Below are 22,721 nucleotides of genomic sequence, written 5' to 3' on the forward strand. Positions count from 1 at the left end.
ACCCCCAGACTCACACAACAGGCAAAGCCAAGAGCTGCGTTTATTTATTTGGTCTCTTTCCAGATTTAAAAGGTATCAGAGAAAAAATAAGCTGAAAGAAGAAAGGAGTTTGGGGTAAAACCACCATGGAAGGCGAGAGGGCTGAGAGCCGCCTGCTTCCACAGCGCCCTTAAAACCAGCTTTAAACCCACAGAAACCCAGAAGAGAGCCCAGGGAGAGCTCAATCCTCCTCCTCTTCCTCCTCCACGCGCCGGACACGTTTCCGCCTCCCTGGGGGCTGCGGCTCTTCGGCCTCATCCTCCTCGGAGCCGGGGGCTGCGGGGGCCGGTTCTGCACCTGGGGGCGGGGAGGGGGCTGAGCCCCCCGGCCAGGGGGATGCACCGCAGGGGCAGAGCCCCCGCAGCCCCCGGAGAACCCACCTGAGCTCCCCGCGGCCTCGTCCTCGCTGTCCAGCTCCCGGCGGCGCTTGGTGCCCGGCTGCACCGGGCTGGGGACGGGGACCGGCTCCTCGCTGCGGCACGGAGGGGTCAGCGCCGCACCGGGGGACGAACCCCCCCGAGCGGGGACAGGACACCCCCGAGCGGGGACAGGACCCTGCGGTGGGGCCAGCACAAGGTTCTCACCTCTCCGAGTCCGATCCCAGCCCGGCCGGCGGCTGCTCTGCTGCTGGGGATAAGTAAAGGGATTGATGGGCGACTCCATGGCGGGGAGACCCCGGCCACGTCCTGCACCCCCAGCCCAGCCCCTCACCTGCATCCAGGTCCTGGGGACACCCGGGGGACTCCAGCAGCCCCTGTGGGGAGCCCGGGGGGTCAGGGCCGCGGTGGGCGATGGAGGCGGCTGCGCGGCGGAGCTGCTGCGGCGTCAGGGCGGCCGGGATGCGCCAAAAGGATTCCTGGAGGAGACAGGAGGCACTGCAGGGCTGGGCCAGAGCGAGGGCATGGGGACAAGGATGGGGACAAGGATGGGGACAAGGACGGGGATAAGGACGGGGATAAGGACGGGGACCGCACCTGCTCGCTGGCGGGGGGCCGCAGCCCCAGCTGCCGCAGCAGGGCGCGGAAGCGCCGGTTCTCCATGGCGTCCTCGTTCTCCTCGGTCAGTGGCACCAGCGGCACCGGGTGGGACACACCTGGGCGCAGAGCAGCGTCAGGCCGGCACCGTCACCCCCACGGCCGCCCCCGTGTCCCCCAGCCGCTCACCGTCCTCCTCGCGGTCCCCCGCCGTCCTGCGCAGGCAGGTCTGCAGCCACCGCAGGGGCCCCCCCAGGCCTGGGGACAAGGGGAGTGAGAGGGGACATGGCCCCAGGTGACAAGCCCAACCTGGGGGTCACAGCCCCTCGCCCACCTTCCCGATGCAGACGATAAACCAGGCGCCCCCCGGCTCCTTCCTCGGGCGCCCCGTGCTCCTCCATGGGCCCTTCCTCCCCTTCTTCATCCTCCTCCTCCTCCTCCTCCTCCTCCTCCTCGCTGTCCCCGTCCTCTGCCGAGCTGTCCTGGGCCGGCACCGCTGGGGCACCCGCTGCACCCTGGGGGGACGGGGGGGTGTCGGGGTGCATGCAGGGGGGCAGCACCCATGGGCACGGCTCGGGGATCCCCCCCAGTCCCCCGTACCGGCACGGGGGGGCCCTGGCCCTTCCTGCGGCGCTTCTTGTAGAGCTCCTTGCGTTCCGCCACCAGCCCCAGCCCCAGCAGCTTCTCCACCACGCGAGCCCGCGACCGCCGCGCCGTCAGGTGCTTCATGATGTTCCCCAGGACGTCTGTGGGGACGGGGGGTCAGGATGGGGGTCAGGAGGGGGGTCAGGCTGTGTCCCCCCCACTCACCCGAGCCCCACTCACCATCCGAGCCCTGGAACTCCTCGAAGAGCCGCGTCAGCTCCTCCTCCTGCTCCTGTGTCCACAGCACGATGCGGGTGCCCTTTCTAGGGGGGGGGACACACATGGCCATGGGTCCCCACCCCAGGGCGAGGGGGAGCCCCGGGATGGGGGGGGGGGGTCCCAACCCACCTGTCCCGCGGGAAGTCCCTGGCGCTGGCGGCCAGACCCAGCCACACCAGCTGCTTCACCACCTGCCGCCGCGTCCGCCCGGGCGCCCGGAGCTGCGCCAGGATGGCGGAGACCACGTCCTGGCCTGCGGGAGGTGGGGGGGGCTGCAGTGAGGGAGCCCCCGCAGCCCCCCCGCAGGGGTCCCGCTGCACCCCCTGGTACCTTCCACCTCCTTGTACTTCCAGTAGAGCTCCCGCAGCTCCTGCTCCTCCTGGGGGGTCCAGGGGGGCACCCGGCTCCTGACAGCCCTGGGGGGGTGAGGAGAGGTGAGGGGGGTGACGGGGGCGCCGCAGCCCCCTCCCCAGCCCCACTCACCCCTCGCCCTCGCGCAGGGAACTGTAGCCCTGGGTCATCTCCCACACGGCCGCCGGGCTCTTCCAGAAGAGCAGCTCCACGAAGGCTTTCTTGTTGGTGGCCGCCAGCGCGAAGAACTTGCCCAGGATGAACTTGGCCAAGGCCACCAGCTCCTACAGGCAGGGGGAGGGAGAGCTGGGTGGGGGGACACGGGGACGGACCCCTCCCCGGGGAAGGGGAACGGGGCGGACCTGGTGCGCGGCGGCCGCGGGGTCGCTGAGCAGGCGGTGGAAGGTGGCGAAGAGGGAGAGCTGGAACAGCAGGGCCTCCATGCGCAGGTCGCGGGCCAGGCGGTGCAGCAGCCGCGCCGCGCAGTGGTTGGTGCGGGGGCTGTTGCGCTCGTACCCCCGCAGCAGCAGCACCAGCGCCCGCACCACGGGGGCGCAGGCAAACCTGCAGGGACCTCCCCGGTCAGCAGGGACACCCCCGGAACCCCCACGGTCAGCAGGGACCCCCCTGGACCCCCAGGTCAGCACGGACACCCCTGGACCCCCAGGTCAGCAGGGACACCCCCTGGAATCCCCTGGACTCCCCTGGTCAGCAGGGACACCCCCAGAGCCTCGTAGTCAGCAGGGTCAGCCCTGGACCCCCAGGTCAGCAGGGACACCCCCTGGAATCCCCTGGTCAGCAGGGTCAGCCCAGACCCCCCCGGACTCCCCAGGTCAGCAGGGACACCCCCAGAGCCTCATGGTCAGCTGGGTCAGCCCTGGAACCCCCATGGTCAATACGGCCACCTCTGGACACCCCGGTCAGCAAGGCCACCCCCTAGAATCCCCCTGAACCCCCCAGGTCAGCAGGGCCACCCCCAGAACCCCCATGCTCAATATGGCCACCCCTAGACCCCCAGGTCAGCACAGCCAGGTCTGGAATCTCCCGGAACCCCCTGGTCAGCAGGGTCAGCCTGGACCCCCCCAGTCAATATGGCCACCCCTGGACCCCCAGGGTCAGCACGGCCACCCCCTGCAATCCCCAGGACCCCCCCAGTCAGCAGGCCCACCCTCAGGAACCCCCAGTCAACAGGACCAAGCCCCAGGCCCCCCCCAGTCAACAGGGCCACCCCCGGAACCCCCTCGGTCAACAGGGCCACCCCTGGACCCTCTGTTGCCCCTCTCACTGTTTCAAGTAGTCGAGGAAGTTGAACTCCTTCTCCGACACCTGCACGGCCTCTTCCTCTTCTTCCTCCTCCTCCTCCTCCTCCTCCTCTGGCTCCTCAGCATCGGGGGGCGCGGGCTCTGCGGGGACAGTGCTGAGGGACCGGGGCACCCCGGCACAGCCCCCCCAGGTCCCGGTGCCGCCGGCCGGGGACTCACGGGGCAGGGGAGCGAAGAGGATCTCCCGCAGCAGCCGCGTCTCCTCGGCCGGCCCCGCGTCGGGGGCTCCGAACACGTCCCCTTCGGGCCACACGTCCCTGGGGAGCGGGGACAGGCTGGCACCGCGTCCCCACAGCCCTGCCCACGTGGGGACGGGGACCGGGGTGCCGGTACCTTGCAGCGCGGAGCAGCCGCAGCGCCGGGGGGACTCGGCCGTCCCGCAGACACCCCTGGATTTGCAGCAGCGCCGCCACACGCTGCTCCTCCACCGGCACCTCCGAGGCGGCGTCGAAGGGCACCAGGTCCTCGGGGAGGGGCACCTCGCCCTGTGTGTGACGCCGCTGTCACCCTGTGACACCCCCGGTGTCCCCCGCGGCGCCGGGTCCCCCCCGTACCTGCAGGCAGCCCTGGAGCTGCGGAGCCAGCGCTGCCCACAGCTCCTCCAGCTCGGGCGGCTGCGGGGCCGGGGCTGCGGCCACCACCGGCTTCTTCTTCCTCCTCCGCACACGCTTGCTCTGGGGGACGAGGACGGGGTCACGGGGGGACAAGTGGCCCTCCAGAGACCCCCCAGCGAGGCGGCCGCATCCCACCTGCACCACGAGGCCGGTGCGGCCGCGGCAGAAGCGCTCGAGCATGCGGAGGAAGAGATGGGCCGTCTCCACCAGGTCCCGCAGGAAGCTGCGCGGCTGCTTGGTCTCGTCGAACTTGCGGAAGAGGGTGAGGAAGAGCTGCCGGTACTCCATCAGGTAGAAGATGTTGCCTGGGGACGAGAAGCGGGGGGTCAGTTGAGGGGTGCCGGCGTTGGACCGCGGCGGGGGTGGCGGGACAGACGGACTCACTCTTGATGACCTGGCTGCTGTCCCGCACCGCCTGCTCGGGGGACCGGTCCATCTCCTGCACCGTGCGCAGCAGCTCCTGGTACGCCTTCAAGGCCAAGTGCATCCTGCGGATGGGCAGCGTCAGGGCAGGACCCGCACCCAGGGGGGTCCCAAGCACATGGGGGGCGTCCCAAGCACCCAGGGGGTCCCCGACTTCACCTGCGGGCCCAGGTCGCCGCCTCCTTCTTGTCCATCAGCGCCATCTCGTAGTAGGCGGTGAGGTTCTGCTCGATGAAGTGGAAGGCGCGGACGCCCACGGTCTCGGACACCAGCTCGGGGCGGAAGCCGCGCCGCCGGTTGAAGGCCATGAAGAAGGCGCTGGCCCACAGGTAATAGGTCTCATCGTGCTGCTGAGCCTTCTCCCGCACCAGCTGGTCCTGGGGGTGATAGGGGGGTTCAGCAGGGGCTCCCACGAGCCCGGTTGGGGGTCCCGCAGCCCCGGCCGCTCACCTTGACCAGCAGCATCAGGCGGTTGTAACAGCCCTCCAGGAAATCCTGGCAGAAGTGGCGCAGGAAGAGCCGCACGTTGCGGGCGGAGCGCCGGGGGGGCTCGGCCTCGGGGGCCGCCCGACGCCGCCGCGGCACCCGCCGCGGCTCCTTGCCCAGGTCGTGGCTGTAGCTCTTCAGCTGCGGCGGGACAAGGAGGGAGCGGATGGGGTTTGTGGCACCGTGTCACCCCAGCGTGTCCCCCCCACGTCCCCGTCCCTGCGCTCACGTTGTGCAGCCCCTTATGGAAGATGATGTCGTGATCGCCGATCGCCTTCAGGCCTTGCAGGACGTAGGAGCCGCCAAAGCGGGAGTGCCTGGGGTGGGGGGACGTGGGTTGAGTGGTGCTGGCCCCATCACGGGGGTCCCAGCCCCATCATGGGGGTCCCGGCCCCATCACGGGGATCTTGGTCCCAGCGCCGTCATGGGGGTCCCGGCCCCGTCATGGGGGTCCCGGCCCCGTCACGGGGGTCTTGGTCCCAGCCCCATCATGGGGGTCCCAGCCCCATCATGGGGGTCTTGGGGGTCTTGGTCCCATCACAGGGTCCTGGCCCCATCACAGGGGTCCTGGTCCCAGCCCCACCACGGGGGTGTCCCCCCTGTCACCTGGACGGGCGCTGCAGCACTCGTGCCCTCTTCTCTGCCAGCTCCCGCTGCCGCAGGGTCTCCAGCTCCCGCGTGTCCTCCCCGTGCTCATCGGCCGCTTGTCCCTGTCCCAGCGCCGCCAGCTCCTCCGGGTTCTACAGGCAGCACCGTCAGCGCTGCGGGGGGATCTGGGGGGATCCAGGGGGGGTCCCGGCCCCGCCGCCCCCCGGCCCGGCTCACCTGGTCACGGAACATGAGGGAGATGATCTCCAGCACGTGCAGGGCCCATTGCTGCTCCGTTTGGGCGCTGGCCAGGAACTTGAGCAGGTCGTCCATGCCGCTGATGTGCAGCGCCCACAGCACCCGGTCGTGCACGCTGGCGTCACCGTCCACACCCTGGGGGGACAGCGGGCGGGGGGCGCTCAGCAGGCAGAGCGGGGGGTCCCCGGGGAGCTGGGGAAGGGCCGTGTCCCAGTACCTTCTCCTCCGCGGGGTCCGGGGGGACGTGCAGCACATTGCGCAGCAGCAGCAGGATCCTCTCGATCAGCAGTGTGTCCTCCTCCTGCCGCTGCTCCCAGTCCTGGGGTGACGGAGCCGTGAGGGGCGCCCGTGGGGACCCCCCCGGGTGGGGACAGACCCCAGGAGCCGCGCGGGGACACGGGACTCACCAGCTGCAGCAGGTCGTAGAGCTTCTCGCTGAGCACCCCGAAAACTTTCTCACTGGCGAACGCCTGCAGAGACCCCCGTGTGGGTCTGGGGGCACCCAGCAGAGCCCCCCACCCACCCAGAGGCCCCTCCCCGGGGCAGCCTCACCTCTTTGTAAGCCTGCAGGTAGGACAGGACCTGCAGAAAGTGGTGCCGGGAGGCGGCGTCCGCGGGCACTTTGCCAAAGCAGAGCAGCGCCGGCTGCGTCAGGTTCACCATCAACCTACGAGCGGGTTGGGGGGGACATGAGGGACCCCGGCTCCGCAGGGACCCCCCCCCCACGCCCCTCCAGCCCCCAGGTACCTGATGACGGCATCGAAAAGCACCTTGTCCTGCGGGTACTGCACCATGATGGGCAGCAGGTCGTTCTGCAGGATCTGGGCCGCCCCCAGTTGTTGCCGCACGTCCCGCGTCTCGTCCTCATGGCGCAGGTACCGGATCAGGTCCTTGACGCTCTCTAGAGGGGGGGGTAGCAGAAATAGGGCTCATAAATCTAATTTTTAGCTATGATAATAGTAAGTTCATCTCCCCACATGTCAGGCTGATGTGTTGCCAGCCATTTCTGACACGTTTTCTTGGCAAACTGGCAGAAACCTGGATCGCTGCTGAGTGGGACAGCGCTGGTTTCTTATCAGGAAAAAGGGCAATTAGATAACTATCGTGATTCTGTAATGGGCCCGTGAGCCCCCCCCCCGCGCCGCACCTACCCAGGCAGTCGGGCTCCCGGTGGTACACGTCCCCTTCCAGGTAGCCCAGGGCGCTGCAGGTCGCCAGCAGCTCGCAGTTCATCATGTACCAGTCCATGCAGCGCACCGGGGCGCCGGGACCGGGAACCGGGGGCCGCCTGCGGGACGGGCGTCAGCGCCGCCGCCGGGTGCCCCCCGCGCCTCCCCGTTCTGGGGTTCCACCGGCCGGTACCGGGGCACCGGCCAGCTTCGGGCAGCCCCCACCCCTTCCCGGGGCATCCACCGGCCCCGATGCCGCGGTTCCCGGGAGCGGGGCACCGGCGGGGATTCCCCTTCGCGGCCCACCGGATACCGGAGCGCGGGCCGGTGCCGGTCCCGGTCCCGGTCCCGCCGCGCCCCCCGGGCTCCAGGCCGCCCCGGTCCCCCGGTCCCCCCGCTCTCACCGCCGGCCCCGTCTCGTCGCCCTCGCGGTCCCGGGACCCGGCGCGGGGGCGGTGTTACACAACCGCCCCAGTTCCCGCGGCGGGAAGCCCCGCCCCGCCCGCGGCCTTCAAGCGGCAACTCCCTACCGGAGAAGCCCCGGTGGGCCCTTGTCCCCACCTCCCGTCACGCGCCACCGGCACGGACCGGCGGGAGTTGCCCCGCAGCCCCTCCCCTCGGGTGCGGCACCGGCGCATCCCCGCTCCCCAACTGGGGTGCTGCGGCCCCCCCCGCGGCTCACCCTGGAGAAGGGGCGGCTTTCACTGGCATTGCCCTTTTAAGAGCGGGCCGCGCTGCAGCGCAGCCGCACCCACAGGGCGGGGCCTCCCCCGCGGGCGCGGGAACGGGCGCTTCCCGCCAGCCCCCGCGCGGTTGCCGGGGCGACGCGGTCCCGGTTGTGCCCCCCCCCGGTCCCTCCCGGTGTCCCCCCGGTACCGGCCACGGCCGCGAGCGGTTACCAAAATAAAAGAGCAGGTTTAATTCACCGAACACAGGACTCCCGCCGCGGCGGGGCGGGGCGGCCCCGGCCGGGCCGGGCGCCGGTAACCGGTACCGGAGCCCCGCCGCCGCCCGCCGCGCCGCACACACACGCACCACACGCACCGCGGCGGCCCCGTCACAGCAAAGCAGCGGGCGGGCGCGGGGGCCCGGGCCCGGCCTACAGGCCCTGCGTCTTCAGCTCCAGCGGCTCGGCGGTAGGCGGCTCCGGTGGCGGCTCCGCGGCGGCGGCGGCGGCGGTGACGGCGGTGACGGCGGCGGCCGCGGGGGCCTCTCCCTTGAGCGCGGCCAGGCGCTCGGCCAGGCTGCGCGGCCGCGGGCACAGCGCGAACTCGTACAGCACCGCGCCCAGCACCGCGCCCAGCAGCGGGCCCGCCCAGTACACCTGCGGGGGGGCGGCGTGGGCACCGGCACCCCCGGCACCCCCGGCACCCCCGGCACCCCCGGCACCCCCGCCTCGGGGAGCCCCCCCACCCCCTTATCCCTTTGGGAACCCACAAACCAGCTGGTGGGGGGGGCGCTCCTTGTGCCCCGTCTGCGCGGCACCGCGGGCTGTCACTGTCACTGTCACTGTCACCGGGGTGGCCCTGGCAGCCGCCCCCCCCTCGACGGGGACACCGCGGCTGGGGCAGGACCGGGATGGGCGTGGGGGGCCCGGGGTGGGATTTGGGGGGTTCCCCCGCACACACTTACCCAGTGGTTGGTGAAGTTGCGGGTGACGACGGCCGGGGCGAAGGAGCGCGCGGGGTTCATGCCGGCGCCTGTGTAGTGGATCTGGGGGGAAAGACGGGGCGGTGGGGGGAGGATGGGGCAGTGGGGTGCCCTGCACCCCCCCGGGTCACGAAGGAAGGGTCCCCACGGCCGCCCTTACCCCGAAGAGGTGGCCGAGGGCCAGGGAGAAGCCGACGGGCAGCGCGGCGGAGCCGGGGCGCCCGTCATGGCGCTCGTCGACGCTGGCGAGCACGCAGAGGATGAACTGGGCTGTCAGCAGCAGCTCCACCACCGTGCCCTGGCCCGGGCCCACGCCGGGGTGCAGCTGCGTGGGGAGGGGGCTCAGCACCCCGCGGAGCCACTCCCCCCATTCCCTGGAACCCAACCCCTCCGCACCTCCAGTTCCCTGCAGACCCCCCATCATCTCCAGCCCCACATCCCCGCTCACCCCCAAACACCCAGCACCCCCTGGACCCCCATTAAACCCCATCCCCAATGCCCCAAACCCCCCAAGCACCTCCGAACCCCTCAGTCCTCCATCGCACCCCCACAGTTCCCCAAACCCCCTCATGGACCCCCTGCCCCACAGCACCCCAACCCCTCCAGCCCCCCCAAACCGCCCGGCTCCTCTCACCGCGCTGAGGCCGAGGGTGCCGCGCACGGGGGCCGGGGTCACCCCGTAGAGCACCCCGGCCCCGGCCAGGGCGCCCAGCAGCTGCGCCAGCAGGTAGCCCAGGGCTCGGAGCAGCGACAGCTGCGACGCCATCACCAAGGCCAAGGTGATGGCCGGGTTGACGTGGCCGCCGCTGACATGGCCCAGCGTCTGCACCAGGGTGGCCTGGGCCAGCCCAAAGGCCAAGGCGGCCCCCAGGACACTGGGGGGGCCCGGGGCCCAGCGCAGGGAGGCCCCCAACCCCAGCAGGGTGTACAGGAGGCTGCCCAGGAACTCGGCCAGCACGGCCCTCCAGAAAGCGGACGAGCGCAGCTCCCGCATGGCCTGGCCCCGCTGCCCTCGGCCCCGCTCCCCTCTCCGGGGGGAGCCCAGCACCACCTTTATAAGGCCCCCCCGGGGCCGGCCCCGGGGGTGGGATCCCACCGCCGCCACCCCCCGTTAACTGCTTCGCTGCCCGGGGTGGTGACGTGCAGAGAGGGACCCCCCCGGGACAACCCCACAGCCCTGGGATAGCTGGGACCCCCCCGGGAAAACCCCACACCCCTGGGATAGCTGGGACCCCCCAGGACACCCCCAGGATAACCAGGGCCCCCCCCGGGACACCCCCACACCCCCAACTGGCCCATGGGGACCCAGGATAGCCAGGAGCCCCCCAGGACATCCCCACAGCCCTGGGATAGCCGGGACCCCCCAGGACATCCCCAGGATAGCCAGGACCCCCCCGGGACACCCCCACACCCCCACCTGGCCCATGGGGGCCCAGGACAGCCAGGACCACCCCCCAGTGCAACCCCTGATCCCCAGGATAGTGGGGACCCCCCAGAGCTGGGGGGCTCTGTGTGGTTTGGGGGAGGACACCCCCATGCTTGGGGACCCACAGGCAGCACTGAGACCCCCCCCCCCCCCCCATGTTTTGGGGACACTTTGGGGTGTCACTGACAGGAGCCTCTCCCAGCCCCACGTGGGGGGTGCTGGGTGCCCCCCCGGGTCAGCCCCACTGGGGGCTCCCCCCCCCAGCCCTGTTGTCTGTGCGGGTTATTCAGCCCGGCTTAGCGGGGGCTAATTCCCCGGCCGGGGGGGGATTAGGGCCAGGCGCGGCCATTGGCGCCCGCCGGAATCTGCCGGGGCTGCAGAGGCCGCCACAAAGCGTTTGCTGCGCTCAGCGCCCCGGCACGGGACAGGCTGGGGGGTCCCGGCCCCCGCCCTCGCCACGGGGCCGCGGGAGGGGACGTGGGCCTGGGGGGAGCACCCGGCATTGGGGTGTCCCTGCGGGCGCGGGACGGGGGGCTGGCAGCCACCGAGACCCCCAGCGACACCTCAACCAGCTCCGACCCAAAACACTTTCAGTCCCCTCGGGAGAGCTGGGGGTGATGGAGCCGCCGAGACCTCCCAGTGACACTCCAACCCCAAAACACTTTCAATCCCCCCAGGAAAGCTGGGGGTTGATGGAGCCGCTGAGACCCCCCAGTGACACCTTAACCAGCTCCGACCCAAAACTCTTTCAGTTCCCCCGGGAGAGCTGGGGGGTGATGGAGCCACCGAGACCCCCCAGTGACACCTTAACCAGCTCCGACCCCAAACTACTTTTAATCCCCCTGAGAGAGCTCGGAGGTGATGGAGCCGCTGAGACCCCCCAGTGACACCTTAACCAGCTCTCACCCAAAACACGTTCAATCCCCCCGGGAGAGCTGGGGGGTGATGGAGCCACTGAGACCCCCCCAGTGACACCTTAATCAGCTCCAACCCAAAACCCTTTCAGTCCCCCCGGGAGAGCTGGGGGTGATGGAGCCGCCGAGCCCCCCCAGTGACACCTTAACCAGCTCCGACCCCTAAACACTTTAAATCCCCCCAGGAGAGTTGGGGGGTGATGGAGCCACTGAGATCCCCCAGTGACACCTTAACCAGCTCTGACTCAAAACTACTTTTAATCCCCCCAGGAGAGTTGCGGGTGATGGAGCCACCGCAACCTCCCCGACCCCCGCACCGTGTTGTCGGGGGCACCGGGTGTCACTCTCAGGGGTGGTGGGGACACACGTGCCACCTCCATGGGTTGGGGGAGCGGGGGGCTCAGGCTGTCGGGGGGGCCGGGGGGCTGCGGTTGGAGGGCGAGGAGGGGGCCGGGCTGGGGGTGTCCAGCGGCGCCACGTCCCGGCAGGTGAGGCAGGCGCCCAGTTTCGCCCGGGGGGCACCGGGGGCCAGGAGCAAGTCGTGGCAAAGCGCGGCCAGCAGCGCACCCAGCACCGGGCCCAGCCAGAACACCTGGGGGGACACGTCAGGGCTGGGGGGGACACAGAGCTGGGGGGGGGGACACACAACAGGGGTGCCCCATAGATGGGGGAACGCGGGGCTGGGGGGACGCCGGGCGCTGCCATGGGGATGGTGAATTGGGGAGGAACATGTGCCAGGTTGGGGGGGGTCACACGTTTGGGATGGGGACACCACGGGGAGGGAGGGACCAGGAGGACCCGAACTGGGGGTGCAGCCGAGGGTGACCTGTCCCACGGGGGACCTGTCCAAAGGGAAGAGCTGGGGTGGGGATGGAATGGGGGGGGCCCACACTGCAGCTGGGGCACCCACCCCCACATTGGGGTCTCGGGGGGGGACCCGGGGGTGCTGCTGACTCACCCAGTGGTCGTCCCAGGTGCCGGTGACAATGGCCGGACCCAGCGAGCGCGCGGGGTTCATGCAGCCCCCCGAGAACGGCCCCTGCGGGAGGGAGGGGGGGACAGCTGGGGGTGACAGCCCGGGGGGGTCAGGGGTGCCTGGGGTGGGGGTGACAGCCCGGGGGCTGTTTGGGTGTCTGGGGTGGGGTCACAGCCCCGGGGTGGTTTGGGTGTCTGGGTGGGGGTCACAGCCCTGGAGGGGGATCAGGGGTGTCTGGGGTGGGGTCACAGCCCCAGGGAGGGGTTTGGGTGTCTGGGATGGGGGTCACAGCCCCGGGGTGGGGTTTGGGTGTCTGGGGTGGGGGTCACAGCCCCGGGAGGGGTTTGGGGGTCCTCACCGCGGCCAGGGCGCCGGCAGCCACGGCGCTGCCCAGGGCCAGCCCGCCATGTGGTGCCGCGTGCCCGGCGGTGCCGAACGCAGCCAGCGCCACCTGGAAGGTGCCGAAAATCTCCCAGGCCAGCGCCTGTCCCGCCGTCCCCGTCCCCACCTGCCGCGACAGCCCCGCCTCAGCACCAACGACGCCGGGACGGGGACGGGACGGGGATGTGGACACTCACCGTGGTGACGAGGCTGGCGCCGTGGGGCAGCGCCGTGCGGGCGGCAGCGGCGGCCAGCGTGGCCCCGGCGCACTGTGCCAGGAGCGCGGTGACCCCGCGCAGGGCGCCCACCTTGCGGGTGCACATCAGCGCCAGCGTGAGCGCCGGGTTGGCCTGGGGCGCCCCGAGGGCACAGCCCAGCGCCCCGGCCACCAGCCCCCCGGCCAGTGCCGGCGCCAGGGCCGCGGGGGACGCCGAGGCGCCCAGGACCACCCCCACGAAGATGAAGGTCGCTGCTGCCTCCACCAGCACCCCCCGCCAGAAGCAGCCGCTCCGCAGCTCCTGGGGGCACAGGGTGGGTGTCACCGCGGTGGGGACCGGGTGCTGTGGGGACGGGGGACCACGATGATGGGGTGATGGGGGACCACGATGATGGGGTGCCATGGGGATGGGGGACCACGATGATGGGGTGATGGGGGACCACGATGATGGGGTGCCATGGGGATGGGGGACCACGATGATGGGGTGATGGGGGACCACGATGATGGGGTGCCATGGGGATGGGGGACCACGATGATGGGGTGATGGGGGACCACGATGATGGGGTGCCATGGGGATGGGGCACCACGATGATGGGGTGATGGGGGACCTCAGTAACCAGGTACTGTGGTGATGGGGGCTTCTTGGCGCACCTTGTTGCCAGGGTCACTGTGACAACGGGGACACCACGGTGGCAAAGATGGTGCCCTGGCTGTGGGGGGTGACGGTCACAGCGCCAGGGGCAGGAGCTACAGGAGGGGTTGGTACTGGGGGGTCTGTATGGGTTGGGGGGCTGCCCGCTCACCCCCCGGGTGCTGTGGGTCTGGGGGCTCAGGGGGGCTTGGGGGGCCAAGGGGCCGCGCGGCTCGCGGGGCCTTACCTCCCCGATGGCCATGGCGCAGCTGGCACAGGGACGCCAGGGAGGGGACACCCCCGGCACTGCCACCACCCCCCCAGCCCCGCCGCCCCCCGGGTGTGGGGGAGCCCCACACTGGGCACAAGACACCCTGGGGTGCTGGGGGGGCTGAGGATGGGGCAGAGCCCGGGGGGCTGTGGGGGTCCGGGGGGGCTCTGAGCATCCCTGGGTGCCATGGCAACGCATGGGGACATCGGGGTGTTGCCACAGCGACCAGAGAGAGATGAAAGGGTGAGATGAAAGGCCGGGGTGGGGGGGCAGGGGGGACGGTGCTTTGGGGGGGACACGCACCTCCCCATACCCAGTGACGAGCGCTTGGGGACAAGGGTGTCCCTGTGCTGGTGCCTGGGGGGGCGGCAGGCGAGGGCGCGGGTGTTCCTGTGCCCCCCATGTCCCTGTCCCCCGTGTCCCTGCCCATCATGCCTCTGTCCCCCGTGTCTCTCTCCCTGCCATGTCCCTGTCCCCCTCGTGTCCCCATCCCCCTGTGTCTCCACTGCCCCGTGTGCCTGCCCCCCCATGTCTCCATTCCCCCAGTGTCCCTGTCCCCCGTGTTGCTGTCCCCCTGTGTCCCTGTCCCCCATGTCCACATCCCCTGTGTCTCTATCCCCCCAGTGTCCCCATGTTGCTGTCCCCCCGTGTCCCCATCCCCCGTGACTCTTATTCCACACCATGTCCCTGTCCCTCCTGTGTCCCTGTCCCCCGTGTCCCCGTCCCCCCCGTGTTCCTGTCCCCCCGTGTCCCTGTCCTCAGGTCTCTTTGTTCCCATGTCCCTGTGCCCCTCCCGTGCCCCTGTCCCCCCGTGTCCCCATCCCCCATGACTCTTAACCCACACCGTGTCCCTGTCCCCGTGTCCCTATCCCCCGTGTCCCTATCCCCCATGTCCCTGTCCCCGCCGTGTCCCTGTCCCCGCTGTGTCTCTGTCCCCCCCGTGTCCCTGTCCCCCCCGTGTCCCTGTCCCCCCGTGTCCCTGTCCCCGTGTCCCCATCCCCCGTGTCCCTGTCCCCCCCGTGTCCCTGTCCCCCCGTGTCCCTGTCCCCCCCGTGTCCCTGTCCCCGTGTCCCCATCCCCCGTGTCCCTGTCCCCCCCGTGTCCCTGTCCCCCCGTGTCCCTGTCCCCCCGTGTCCCTATCCCCCATGTCCCTGTCCCCCCCGTGTCCCTGTCCCCGTGTCCCTGTCCCCCCCGTGTCCCTGTCCCCGTGTCCCTGTCCCCCCCGTGTCCCTGTCCCCCCCGTGTCGCTGCCAGCTCAGCAGCCCCGGCCGCACGTGGGGTGAGTCAGCGGGGCCGGGAAGGGCCTGGTCAGCACGGGGGGGACCCGGGGGGGGGACCCGGGGCTGCTGACGTTCCGCAAAGAGCCAGAACAATCCGCGCCCGGGGCCGCCGCGACGGGGGAAACACGGGGGGGCGACACGGGGGGACACGGGGGGGCGAGGGGGCGGCAGCGGCTCCGCCAGCCCCACGGCTCCCAGGGCTGGGACCCCCGGTCCTGCCCCCGCAGAGCCCCTGGGTGCCCGGGGGGGGCGCTGCCGGTCCTCGGACCCCCCGGTACTGCCGGGGGGAGGGGGGGGGGGGGAGGGGGGGGGGAAGGAAGGGCGCGCCAAGATGGCGGCGCCCCGCCCGCCTTCAGATCGGGGCGGAACCGGCCCGCGTCACGTGACGGGGGAAAAGGCGGTGCCGCGATGGCGGCGCGGGGTGGGGCGGGAGCACGTGATCGGCGGCTCCAAAATGGCCGCGCCCATGGTGCGGGCGGCGCGGGGCGGGGCGAGTGCCCCCGCCGAAGGGTAATGGCGGCGGGGGGGCGGGGCTTGGCGGCCTTAAAGGAGCCGCGCTTAAAGGGACCGCGCGTTACCGAACGGGCGCTCCGGCCGCCACCGGCCCCGCCACCACTATGGAGTCCCCGCCGCCGCTATGGAGTCCCCGCTGCCGGGGCAGCTCACGCAGTGACCCCCGTGGGGCGGGGACCCTAGTCCAGCCCCCAAGGCTGCAGTGCCCCCGCCAGCACCGTCCCTCCGTGGGGTCCCGCGTGTTCGGGACCGAGCGATCCCGCGGTTGACGCCCGGTGTGGCGGGGCGCAGGTCCCGGTATAGCGAAAGGGTCGCTGCCGGGAGTGGGACGATCCCCCGGTGTCACCCTCCCACAGGCGGCCTGTGTCACTGTCCCCCCGTGTCCCTGACCCTCGTGTCCCTGTCCTCCGTGCCCCTGTCCCCCTGTGTCTCTATCCCACTGTATCCCTGTTCTCCCTGTGTCCCTGTCCTCCCATGTCCCTATCCCCCCGTGTCCCTATCCCCTCGTGTCCCTATCCCCCGTGTCCCTGTCCCTCCGTGTCCCTGCCACCCGTGACCCTGTCCCCCCGTGTTGCTGTCCCCCCGTGTCCCTATCCCCGTGTCCTTATCCCCCCGTGTCCCTTTTGCCCCCCGTGTCCCTGTCCCCCGTGTCCCTACCCCCAGTGTCCCTGTTCCTCCCGTGTCCCTGTTCCTCCCGTGTCCCTATTCCCCCTGTGTCCCTGTCCCCCTGTGTCCCTGTCCCCCCGTGTCGCTGTCCCCCGTGTCCCTGTCCCCCCGTGTCGCTGTCCCCCGTGTCCCTGTCCCCTCGTGTCGCTGTCCCCCCGCCCCGGCGACGCCTCGACTGAATGCAACATCCAGCGGGGAGCTGGGACCCGGGGCGGGGCGGGGGGGGATCCATCCCCGCGGCGGGGCGGGGGGCAGCACCGGGAAACACCCCCCCCCAACCCCCCCCCCCCCCCCCCCCCCCCCCCCCACCGCAGGCCGGGAGTCCGGTCCCGGGTGGGTCGGCACTAGGACCCGGCGGCGCGGGGCCGGCGCGGATTCCAGGCTGGCTCCGCGCGTGACGTCACGCGGCCCCGCCCCGCCGCGGCCCCTCGCGCTCGGGAAAATGCTGCTGTCGGTGCCGCCGCGCTCCGCGCTCCCCGCGCTCACCTACAACAAGGGCGGCAAGAAGGTACCGGGACCCCCCCGGGGCCGCAGCAGCGCCATCCCGGCCCGGGACACCCCCGGTCGCGGGGGTGGAGGGGGACCCGCCGTCCCCTCCCCCGGGTTGGCCGTGGCGGGCGGGGGAAGCGCAGGCGGGGCCCGGTCACCCCCCCGGCGGATCGCACCGGGATCCTCGGCAGGCCCGGGGAGGGGCGGGGGGACACCCGGGGGAGCCCCCCGCGGGGACGGGGGTCAGGGCGGGACACGCGGGGAGTCACGGCCCCCCCGTGCCTCAGTTTCCCCTCTATCCCCGTGGCTGTGTCGGGCCGGGGGTCCCGCGGCTACGGAGGGTCCGGGGGGGTCAGATCCTCCCTGCACAGACATCCCCGGGGGATCCGGGGTGCTGACACCCCCCCGTCCCCCCCAGCAGCCCTATGTGCCCCCGGCGCAGCCGTTGGGCCCCCCCAGCCCCAGCCCCGCCGGGGGGGGCACGGACCAGCTCAGCAAAACCAACCTCTACATCCGCGGGCTGCACCCCGGCACCACCGACCAGGACCTGGTCAAGCTCTGCCAGCCGTGAGTGGGGTCGGGGGGGTCCCCGCTGTCCCCCCCCACAGCCCCCGCTGGGCGCTGAACCCCCCGTTTCCCCCCCCAGCTACGGGAAGATCGTTTCCACCAAAGCCATCCTGGACAAGACAACCAACAAGTGCAAAGGTTGGGGGAGGCTGTGGGGGTGGTAAGAGGGGTCTGGGGGGGGGTCTGGGGGGGGGGTCGCTCTCATTTCTGGCTGTGTGTCCCCCCCCCCCCCCATTCAGGTTACGGCTTCGTCGACTTCGACAGCCCCACGGCGGCTCAGAAAGCGGTGACGGCGCTGAAGGCCAGCGGGGTGCAGGCGCAGATGGCCAAGGTACGGCACATCCTGCCCCCCCCCCCAAGACACCCAGACACCCCCCCTGGGCACCACGGGGTCCAGACACCCCCCTGACCCCCCCCCACAGCAGCAGGAGCAGGACCCCACCAACCTGTACATCTCGAACCTGCCGCCCGGGGTGGACGAGCAGGAGCTGGAGGCGCTGCTGAAACCCTTCGGGACCGTGGTGTCCACCCGCATCCTGCGCGACCCCCACGGGGCCAGCCGCGGCGTGGGCTTCGCACGGTATGGGGGGGCCACGTGGGGCTGGGGGGGCCGCGGGGTGACCTGTGGGGCTGGGGATGCCTGGGAGGATGGGGGATGCTAGGGGGCTGCATGGATATGGGGTGTCTGGGGGGGTCCCCATGGGTATGGAGGGGGGTCCACACGGGTCTTGGGGGAGCCACACGGGGCTGGGAGGCTCAGGTGGGCTCTGCTGGGGGGGGCACAGGGCAGCGTGTGGGCCTGGGGGTGCCCAGGATGATGGGGGAATGCTGGGGGGTCCCCATGGGTATGGAGGGGGGTCCACACGGGTCTTGGGGGAGCCACACGGGGCTGGGAGGCTCAGGTGGGCTCTGCTGGGGGGGCACAGGGCAGCCTGTGGGCCTGGGGGTGCCTGGGATGATGGGGGAATGCTGGGGGGGGTCCACATGGTTCTGGGGGGTCCACATGGGGGTGGGGGGGCAGGTGGGTTTTGCTGGGGAATACAGGGTAGCAGGTGGGGCTGGGGGTGCCTGGGATGATGTGGGATACTGGGGGGGGTCCACATGGGTCTGGGGGGTCCGCATGGGGGTGGGGGGGACAGGTGGGCTTTGCTGGGAGGGGTAGTGGGCAGCCTGAGGGGTGGGGGTGGCCAGGAGGAAGGGGGGTGCTTGGGGGGCTCCATAGGGCTGGGGGGATCCATAGGGGCCTGGGGAGGCCCACACAGGGTGGGGGGGGTCGGGGGGCCCCGTGCGCGGCCCCGGCCCAGCCCCGCTCCCCCCAGCATGGAATCCACGGAGAAGTGCGAGGCCGTCATCACCCACTTCAACGGGAAGTACATCAAGATGCCCCCGGGGGGTGCCAGGTGAGCTGGGGGGGGGTCATGAGGCACTGGGGGGGGGTCTGGGTGGCAGCTCACAGCTCTGATTGTCCCCCCCCTTCCCCACAGCCCCCCGGACCCGCTGCTCTGCAAGTTCGCGGACGGGGGGGCAGAAGAAGCGACAGAGCCAGAGCAAGTTGTGCCCAACGGGAGAGCGTGGGCGCGGGACGGCGACACGGTGAGGGGGGGCCGGGGCGGGGGGACACACACCCCACAGCTGCTGGGGGGGATGTGGGGTAGCACTGACGCATTTGCCCCCCCAGAACACCGTGACCTTGGCCTATGACCCCGCGACAGCGCTGCAGAATGGGTGGGTGACCCCCAGACCCTGGTGTGGGGGGGTGCTAGTTGTGCCCCCCCCCCCCACCCCTGACTCCCCCACCCGCAGGTTCTACCCGGCACCCTATGGCCTGGCCCCCAGCCGCATGATCGCCCCCCCCGCACTGCCCTACCTGCCCCTCCCCCGTCTCCTCCTACCAGGTATGGGGGGTGCAGGGGTTTGGGAGGGGGTGTCCCCTGCAGGGGGAGGGGTGGGGGGCTTGGGGAGTCCCCGCCTGCTCCCACCCCCCCTCAATGCTGCTGCAGGTTCACGGCCCTGCCTGGATGCACCAATCGTACCTCGTGCAACCCACGGTGAGCCCCCGCCCCCGCGTGCCCCGCCCCCGCGTGCCCCGCCCCCGCGTGCCCCGCCCCCGCGTGCCCCGCCCCCGCGTGCCCCGCCCCCGCGTGCCCCGCCCCCGCGTGCCCCGCCCTTACATCTTTCCAGGCCCCACCCCAGTTTGCAGCCACACCCTGTGCTCCGCTGCCATGGCCCCGCCCCATTCGGGCATGCCCCGCCCACTGCTGCCTTGACCCCACCCCATTCGGGCATGTCCCGCCCACTGCTGCCTTGACCCCCGCCCCATTTGGGCATGCCCCGCCCACTGCTGCCTTGAACCCGCCCCATTCTGGCGTGCCCCGCCCACTTCTGCCATGACCCCGCCCCATTCAGCCATGCCCCCGCCCACTGCTCCATGACCCGCCCCATTCGGGCACCTCCCGCCCACTGCTGCCATGGCCCCCGCCCCATTCGGGCATGCCCCACCCACTGCTACCACCGCCCCACCCACTGCTGTCATGGCCCCGCCTCTTCTGCCATGCCCTGTCCCTTCTGCTATGGCCCCACCCCTTCGAGCATGCCCCGCCCACCACTGCCATGGCCCCACCCCATGGCCCCGCCCCACCTGCACCCTGGGGCTCCCTGGCCCCTGTGTATCCCCCAAACCTGGGTCCCCACAGCCCCAGTATACCCCTGTGCCCACTTCCCCATCGCCGTGTTCCCCCCTGACCCGTGTCTTCCCCCCATCCCTGTATCCCCCCGCCACGTCCTCCCCCATCCCCATGTCCCCCTGGCCCATGTCCTCCCCTCCACCCCTGTATCCCCCCCGTGTCCCCCCGCCCCGTCCCCCCGTGCCCCCCGCTGATGGGCCATGCAGGGCGCGGTTCTGGCCCCCCGCTGTGGACCACGCCGTCCCCCTCCAGCCCTCCGTGGTGGCCCCCCTGGCCCAGCAGCTCGGCCACCTCTCTCTAGGCAGCGCCGGCACGGTAAGACCCCCCCGCCTTTAAACCCCCCTATTTTCACCTCCCAAGACCCCCCTGACCCCCCATTCACCGCCCCCCCCCACCCAGTACGTCCCCGCCGCCGCCCGTCCCCGGCGCCTTCATCCCGCCGTACCCGCCGGTGCCGCCCGCGGCTGCCGCTGGAGGTGAGTGGGGGGGGTGTCTGGGCGGGGGGGGGGGGCTGGGGGGAGTTTGGGGGGGTTCTTGGGGGGGGTCTCAGACCCACCTGCCCCCTCCCCGCAGGACGGCAGCGCCGCCCCGGCCCACGGCCCCATCGAGTCGCCGTCTGAACCCGGCGCCTTCCCCTACCCCTACCCCAAGTAGTGGGGGGGGGGGCGCCGGCCCGAGGGGACCCCCGGACTGCGGGAGGGGCTGGACCGGGACCCCCCCCACCCCATCACTGCTGCCTGGGGATGGACCCTGACCCGGGAGGGGGGGGCCCGTCCCTGTTCTGGGGGGTCACGCTGCCCCCCCCCCCGCCCACCCACCCCCCCCCCCCGGAGGGTTTTTTTTTTCCTCCTGAGTTTTCTAAAAAACTAAAAGCAAAAAAAAAAAAAAAAAAAAGCAAAAAAAGATAAAAAAGAGGCAAAACCAACAAACGCTGCCCCGGGGGGGCCGGGGGGCCCCGGCCGCCCCCCCCTCGTGCTTCCAGGGCGCCGCCCCCCCCCCTCACCTCCCCCTCGCCGCGGTGCCCCCCCGTGCCTTCTGCTGCCCGGTGCGGCTGCTGCCCCTGGCTGGGGGATGGGGGGGACACACACACACCATGGTGACCCCCCCCCCCCCCCCCAGCCCCCCCACCGTGGGGTGCGGTCCCCGGGCACCAGCCCCCCCGCAGGGCCGGGGGTGCTGCCCCCCCATCCCCCTTCCCCCCCCCGCAGCCATTCCTGCCCCCGTGGGCGTGGGCTGGGGTCTGCATGCTGCCCCCCCCCCCGCCCAAACCCCGGCCCGGGGGGGGCAGGACAAGTGCAATAACCCCCCCCCCCACCTCCATGGGCACCCTGAGGGTCAACCAGGCACTTTAGAGTCCCTCCCCCCCTACCCCCCAGCGACAATCACGGGGGGGCCCCGGGGGTGGCTCTTGCAACCAAAGATTGAGGGAGCGTTGGGGGGGGGGGGTGAGTTGCCCCGACCCCCCCCGCCCCGGCTTCGCAACCCCCGCGCTGTGGGTCTGTCTGTCCGTCCGTCCCTCCCCAGAGCAGGGGGTCAGCCGCCCCCCCCCCCAATTTGCTTCCAGCTCAGGGGCCACCGTGCCCCCCCCCCAGCTCTGCCCAGGGCCTCCCGGTTCTTCCATCCCCCCACCAGGAGTCCCCAGCCCCCCCGGGGCCACAGGGACCCCCCCACACATCTACCTCACCCCACAGCTCAGTGTTCAGCCTGGGGTGGGGGGGGCAGGGGGCTGTGGCCCTTTGTCCCCCCCACTTTGGGGTGACACCCCCCCCCGGTTTCCAGCCATCACCCACTTTTCCCCCCTTCCCCCCGTTGCTGCTACTGCCCGGCCCCCCCGGGCACAGCCCCTTTGGTTGGGGGGCACTGGCCCCCCCAGGAAGGAACCAAAGAGGGAGACCCACAGCTGCCCCCCGCCCAGGGCTGGGGGGCCCTGGGACGCCCCCCCTGCTGCAAGGTGGGGGGGGGTCACCGATTGCCGGGGTTCCCCTCGTTTGGGGAGGGGGGTGCTTGAGCTGCAGAGGAGAAGCCGAGGCCCCCCCCAGGCCCCCCCCCTTTTAATTTATACGTAGCGCATTTTGTACAGGTTTTTAAGTTGCTTTTTTTTAAAAGAAAAAAGAAATTCTCCAGAGGTTTCTAGTTTTGTATTTCTTCCTCCTGCTTCCGCGCTCGGCCCCCCCGACCCCCCCCCCCCCCCCGATAAACACCCCCCCGATAAACCCCCCTCAATAACCCCCCTCCTTCAAGGTTTGTTTTTTGTTTTGTTTTTAAATAAAAAAGGCAAGAAAAGCAAATGCTTCTGTTGTGTGGGGAGAGGGAGGTGTGGGGGGGTCCTCACAGCCCCCCAGAGGTGTCCCCGCCCCCCAGAATCACAGAATGTCACCCTTTCCATCTTGATCCCCAGCAATGAGTCCCCCCTCAGTCTCCTCTTGTCCAGCTCCAGAGCCCCAGCTCCCTCAGCCTTTCCTCACACGGGAGATGCTCCACTCCCTCCAGCATCTTGGTGGCTGCGCTGGACTCTCTCCAGCAGTTCCCTGTCCTGCTGGAACTGAGGGGCCACAGCTGGACACAATATTCCAGGTGTGGTCTCCCCAGGGCAGAGCAGAGGGGCAGGAGAACCTCTCTGACCTACTGACCACCCCCTTCTAACCCACCCCAGGTCCCATTGGCTTCCTGGCCACAAGGGCCCAGTGCTGGCCGAGCCCACAGCACCCGGGATTCCCAGCTGGTCTCCCATCCAAGTACCAACCGGGCCTGACCCTGCTTAGCTTCCAAGGGCATTCTCAGGGTGCTATGGCTGTATATATTATATGTTCCCCAAGTATATCCTGATAATATCTGAACTAATCCCTTTTTCCAAGGGCTGAGCAGAGGGGCAGGAGAACCTCTCTGACCCCCCCCCGCGCTTCTAACCCCCCCCCAGGTCCCATTGGCTTCCTACACAAGGGCCAGTCCTGGCTCATGCTCACCCTGC

The 22,721-nt window shown here is 71.0% G+C and overlaps 4 protein-coding genes across 6 annotated transcripts; 1 reads left to right on the forward strand and 3 right to left on the reverse strand.

Annotated features, from left to right (window-relative positions):
• Window positions 1–28: 28 nt before the first annotated feature.
• On the reverse strand, window positions 29–7,201 carry TIMELESS (timeless circadian regulator). 2 transcript variants are annotated; one of them, XM_065043642.1, is made up of 29 exons: window positions 7,071–7,201; window positions 6,667–6,820; window positions 6,472–6,586; window positions 6,327–6,389; window positions 6,137–6,238; window positions 5,899–6,054; window positions 5,680–5,813; window positions 5,303–5,390; window positions 5,038–5,214; window positions 4,747–4,964; window positions 4,549–4,652; window positions 4,300–4,469; window positions 4,105–4,224; window positions 3,884–4,035; window positions 3,710–3,807; window positions 3,514–3,631; window positions 2,591–2,792; window positions 2,361–2,512; window positions 2,208–2,293; window positions 2,007–2,130; window positions 1,839–1,921; window positions 1,614–1,759; window positions 1,348–1,528; window positions 1,203–1,271; window positions 1,014–1,132; window positions 751–895; window positions 624–663; window positions 420–511; window positions 29–336 (listed from the first exon to the last, which is right to left on the reverse strand). In XM_065043642.1, the coding sequence occupies exons 1-29, from the start codon at window positions 7,165–7,167 to the stop codon at window positions 221–223; spliced, it is 3,621 nt and encodes a 1,206-aa protein (XP_064899714.1). In that variant the 5' UTR covers window positions 7,168–7,201; the 3' UTR covers window positions 29–220. The 2 variants fall into 2 exon arrangements, with proteins under 2 accessions (XP_064899714.1, XP_064899712.1); XM_065043640.1 differs by having other exon boundaries at window positions 624–666.
• MIP (major intrinsic protein of lens fiber) lies at window positions 7,071–9,939 on the reverse strand. 2 transcript variants are annotated; one of them, XM_065043682.1, is made up of 5 exons: window positions 9,373–9,939; window positions 8,899–9,063; window positions 8,721–8,801; window positions 8,133–8,412; window positions 7,071–7,207 (listed from the first exon to the last, which is right to left on the reverse strand). In XM_065043682.1, the coding sequence occupies exons 1-4, from the start codon at window positions 9,730–9,732 to the stop codon at window positions 8,188–8,190; spliced, it is 831 nt and encodes a 276-aa protein (XP_064899754.1). In that variant the 5' UTR covers window positions 9,733–9,939; the 3' UTR covers window positions 7,071–7,207; window positions 8,133–8,187. The 2 variants fall into 2 exon arrangements, with proteins under 2 accessions (XP_064899754.1, XP_064899753.1); XM_065043681.1 differs by having other exon boundaries at window positions 8,124–8,412.
• A 1,554-nt stretch (window positions 9,940–11,493) lies between these two features.
• Window positions 11,494–14,017, reverse strand: LOC135576641 (aquaporin-2-like; the record flags this gene model as incomplete). The annotated part of the gene is made up of 5 exons (XM_065043347.1): window positions 13,531–14,017; window positions 12,633–12,953; window positions 12,413–12,562; window positions 12,037–12,117; window positions 11,494–11,670 (listed from the first exon to the last, which is right to left on the reverse strand). Coding segments are annotated over exons 1-5 (951 nt in total), but the record flags the coding sequence as incomplete, so codon positions are not given.
• RBMS2 (RNA binding motif single stranded interacting protein 2) lies at window positions 13,319–20,548 on the forward strand. The gene is given in 18 exon segments (XM_065043695.1): window positions 13,319–13,410; window positions 16,328–16,521; window positions 16,921–17,069; window positions 17,149–17,207; window positions 17,309–17,400; window positions 17,492–17,649; window positions 18,389–18,469; window positions 18,554–18,662; window positions 18,748–18,794; window positions 18,873–18,939; window positions 18,941–18,964; window positions 19,070–19,117; window positions 19,960–19,974; window positions 19,976–20,068; window positions 20,153–20,169; window positions 20,171–20,216; window positions 20,218–20,229; window positions 20,327–20,548. Coding segments are annotated over 17 exon segments (1,164 nt in total). The 5' UTR covers window positions 13,319–13,410; window positions 16,328–16,455; the 3' UTR covers window positions 20,408–20,548.
• The last annotated feature ends 2,173 nt before the right edge of the window (window positions 20,549–22,721 follow it).

Source organism: Columba livia, chromosome 29, assembly GCF_036013475.1.
Source record: "Columba livia isolate bColLiv1 breed racing homer chromosome 29, bColLiv1.pat.W.v2, whole genome shotgun sequence".
Classification (NCBI taxonomy): Eukaryota; Metazoa; Chordata; class Aves; order Columbiformes; family Columbidae; genus Columba; species Columba livia.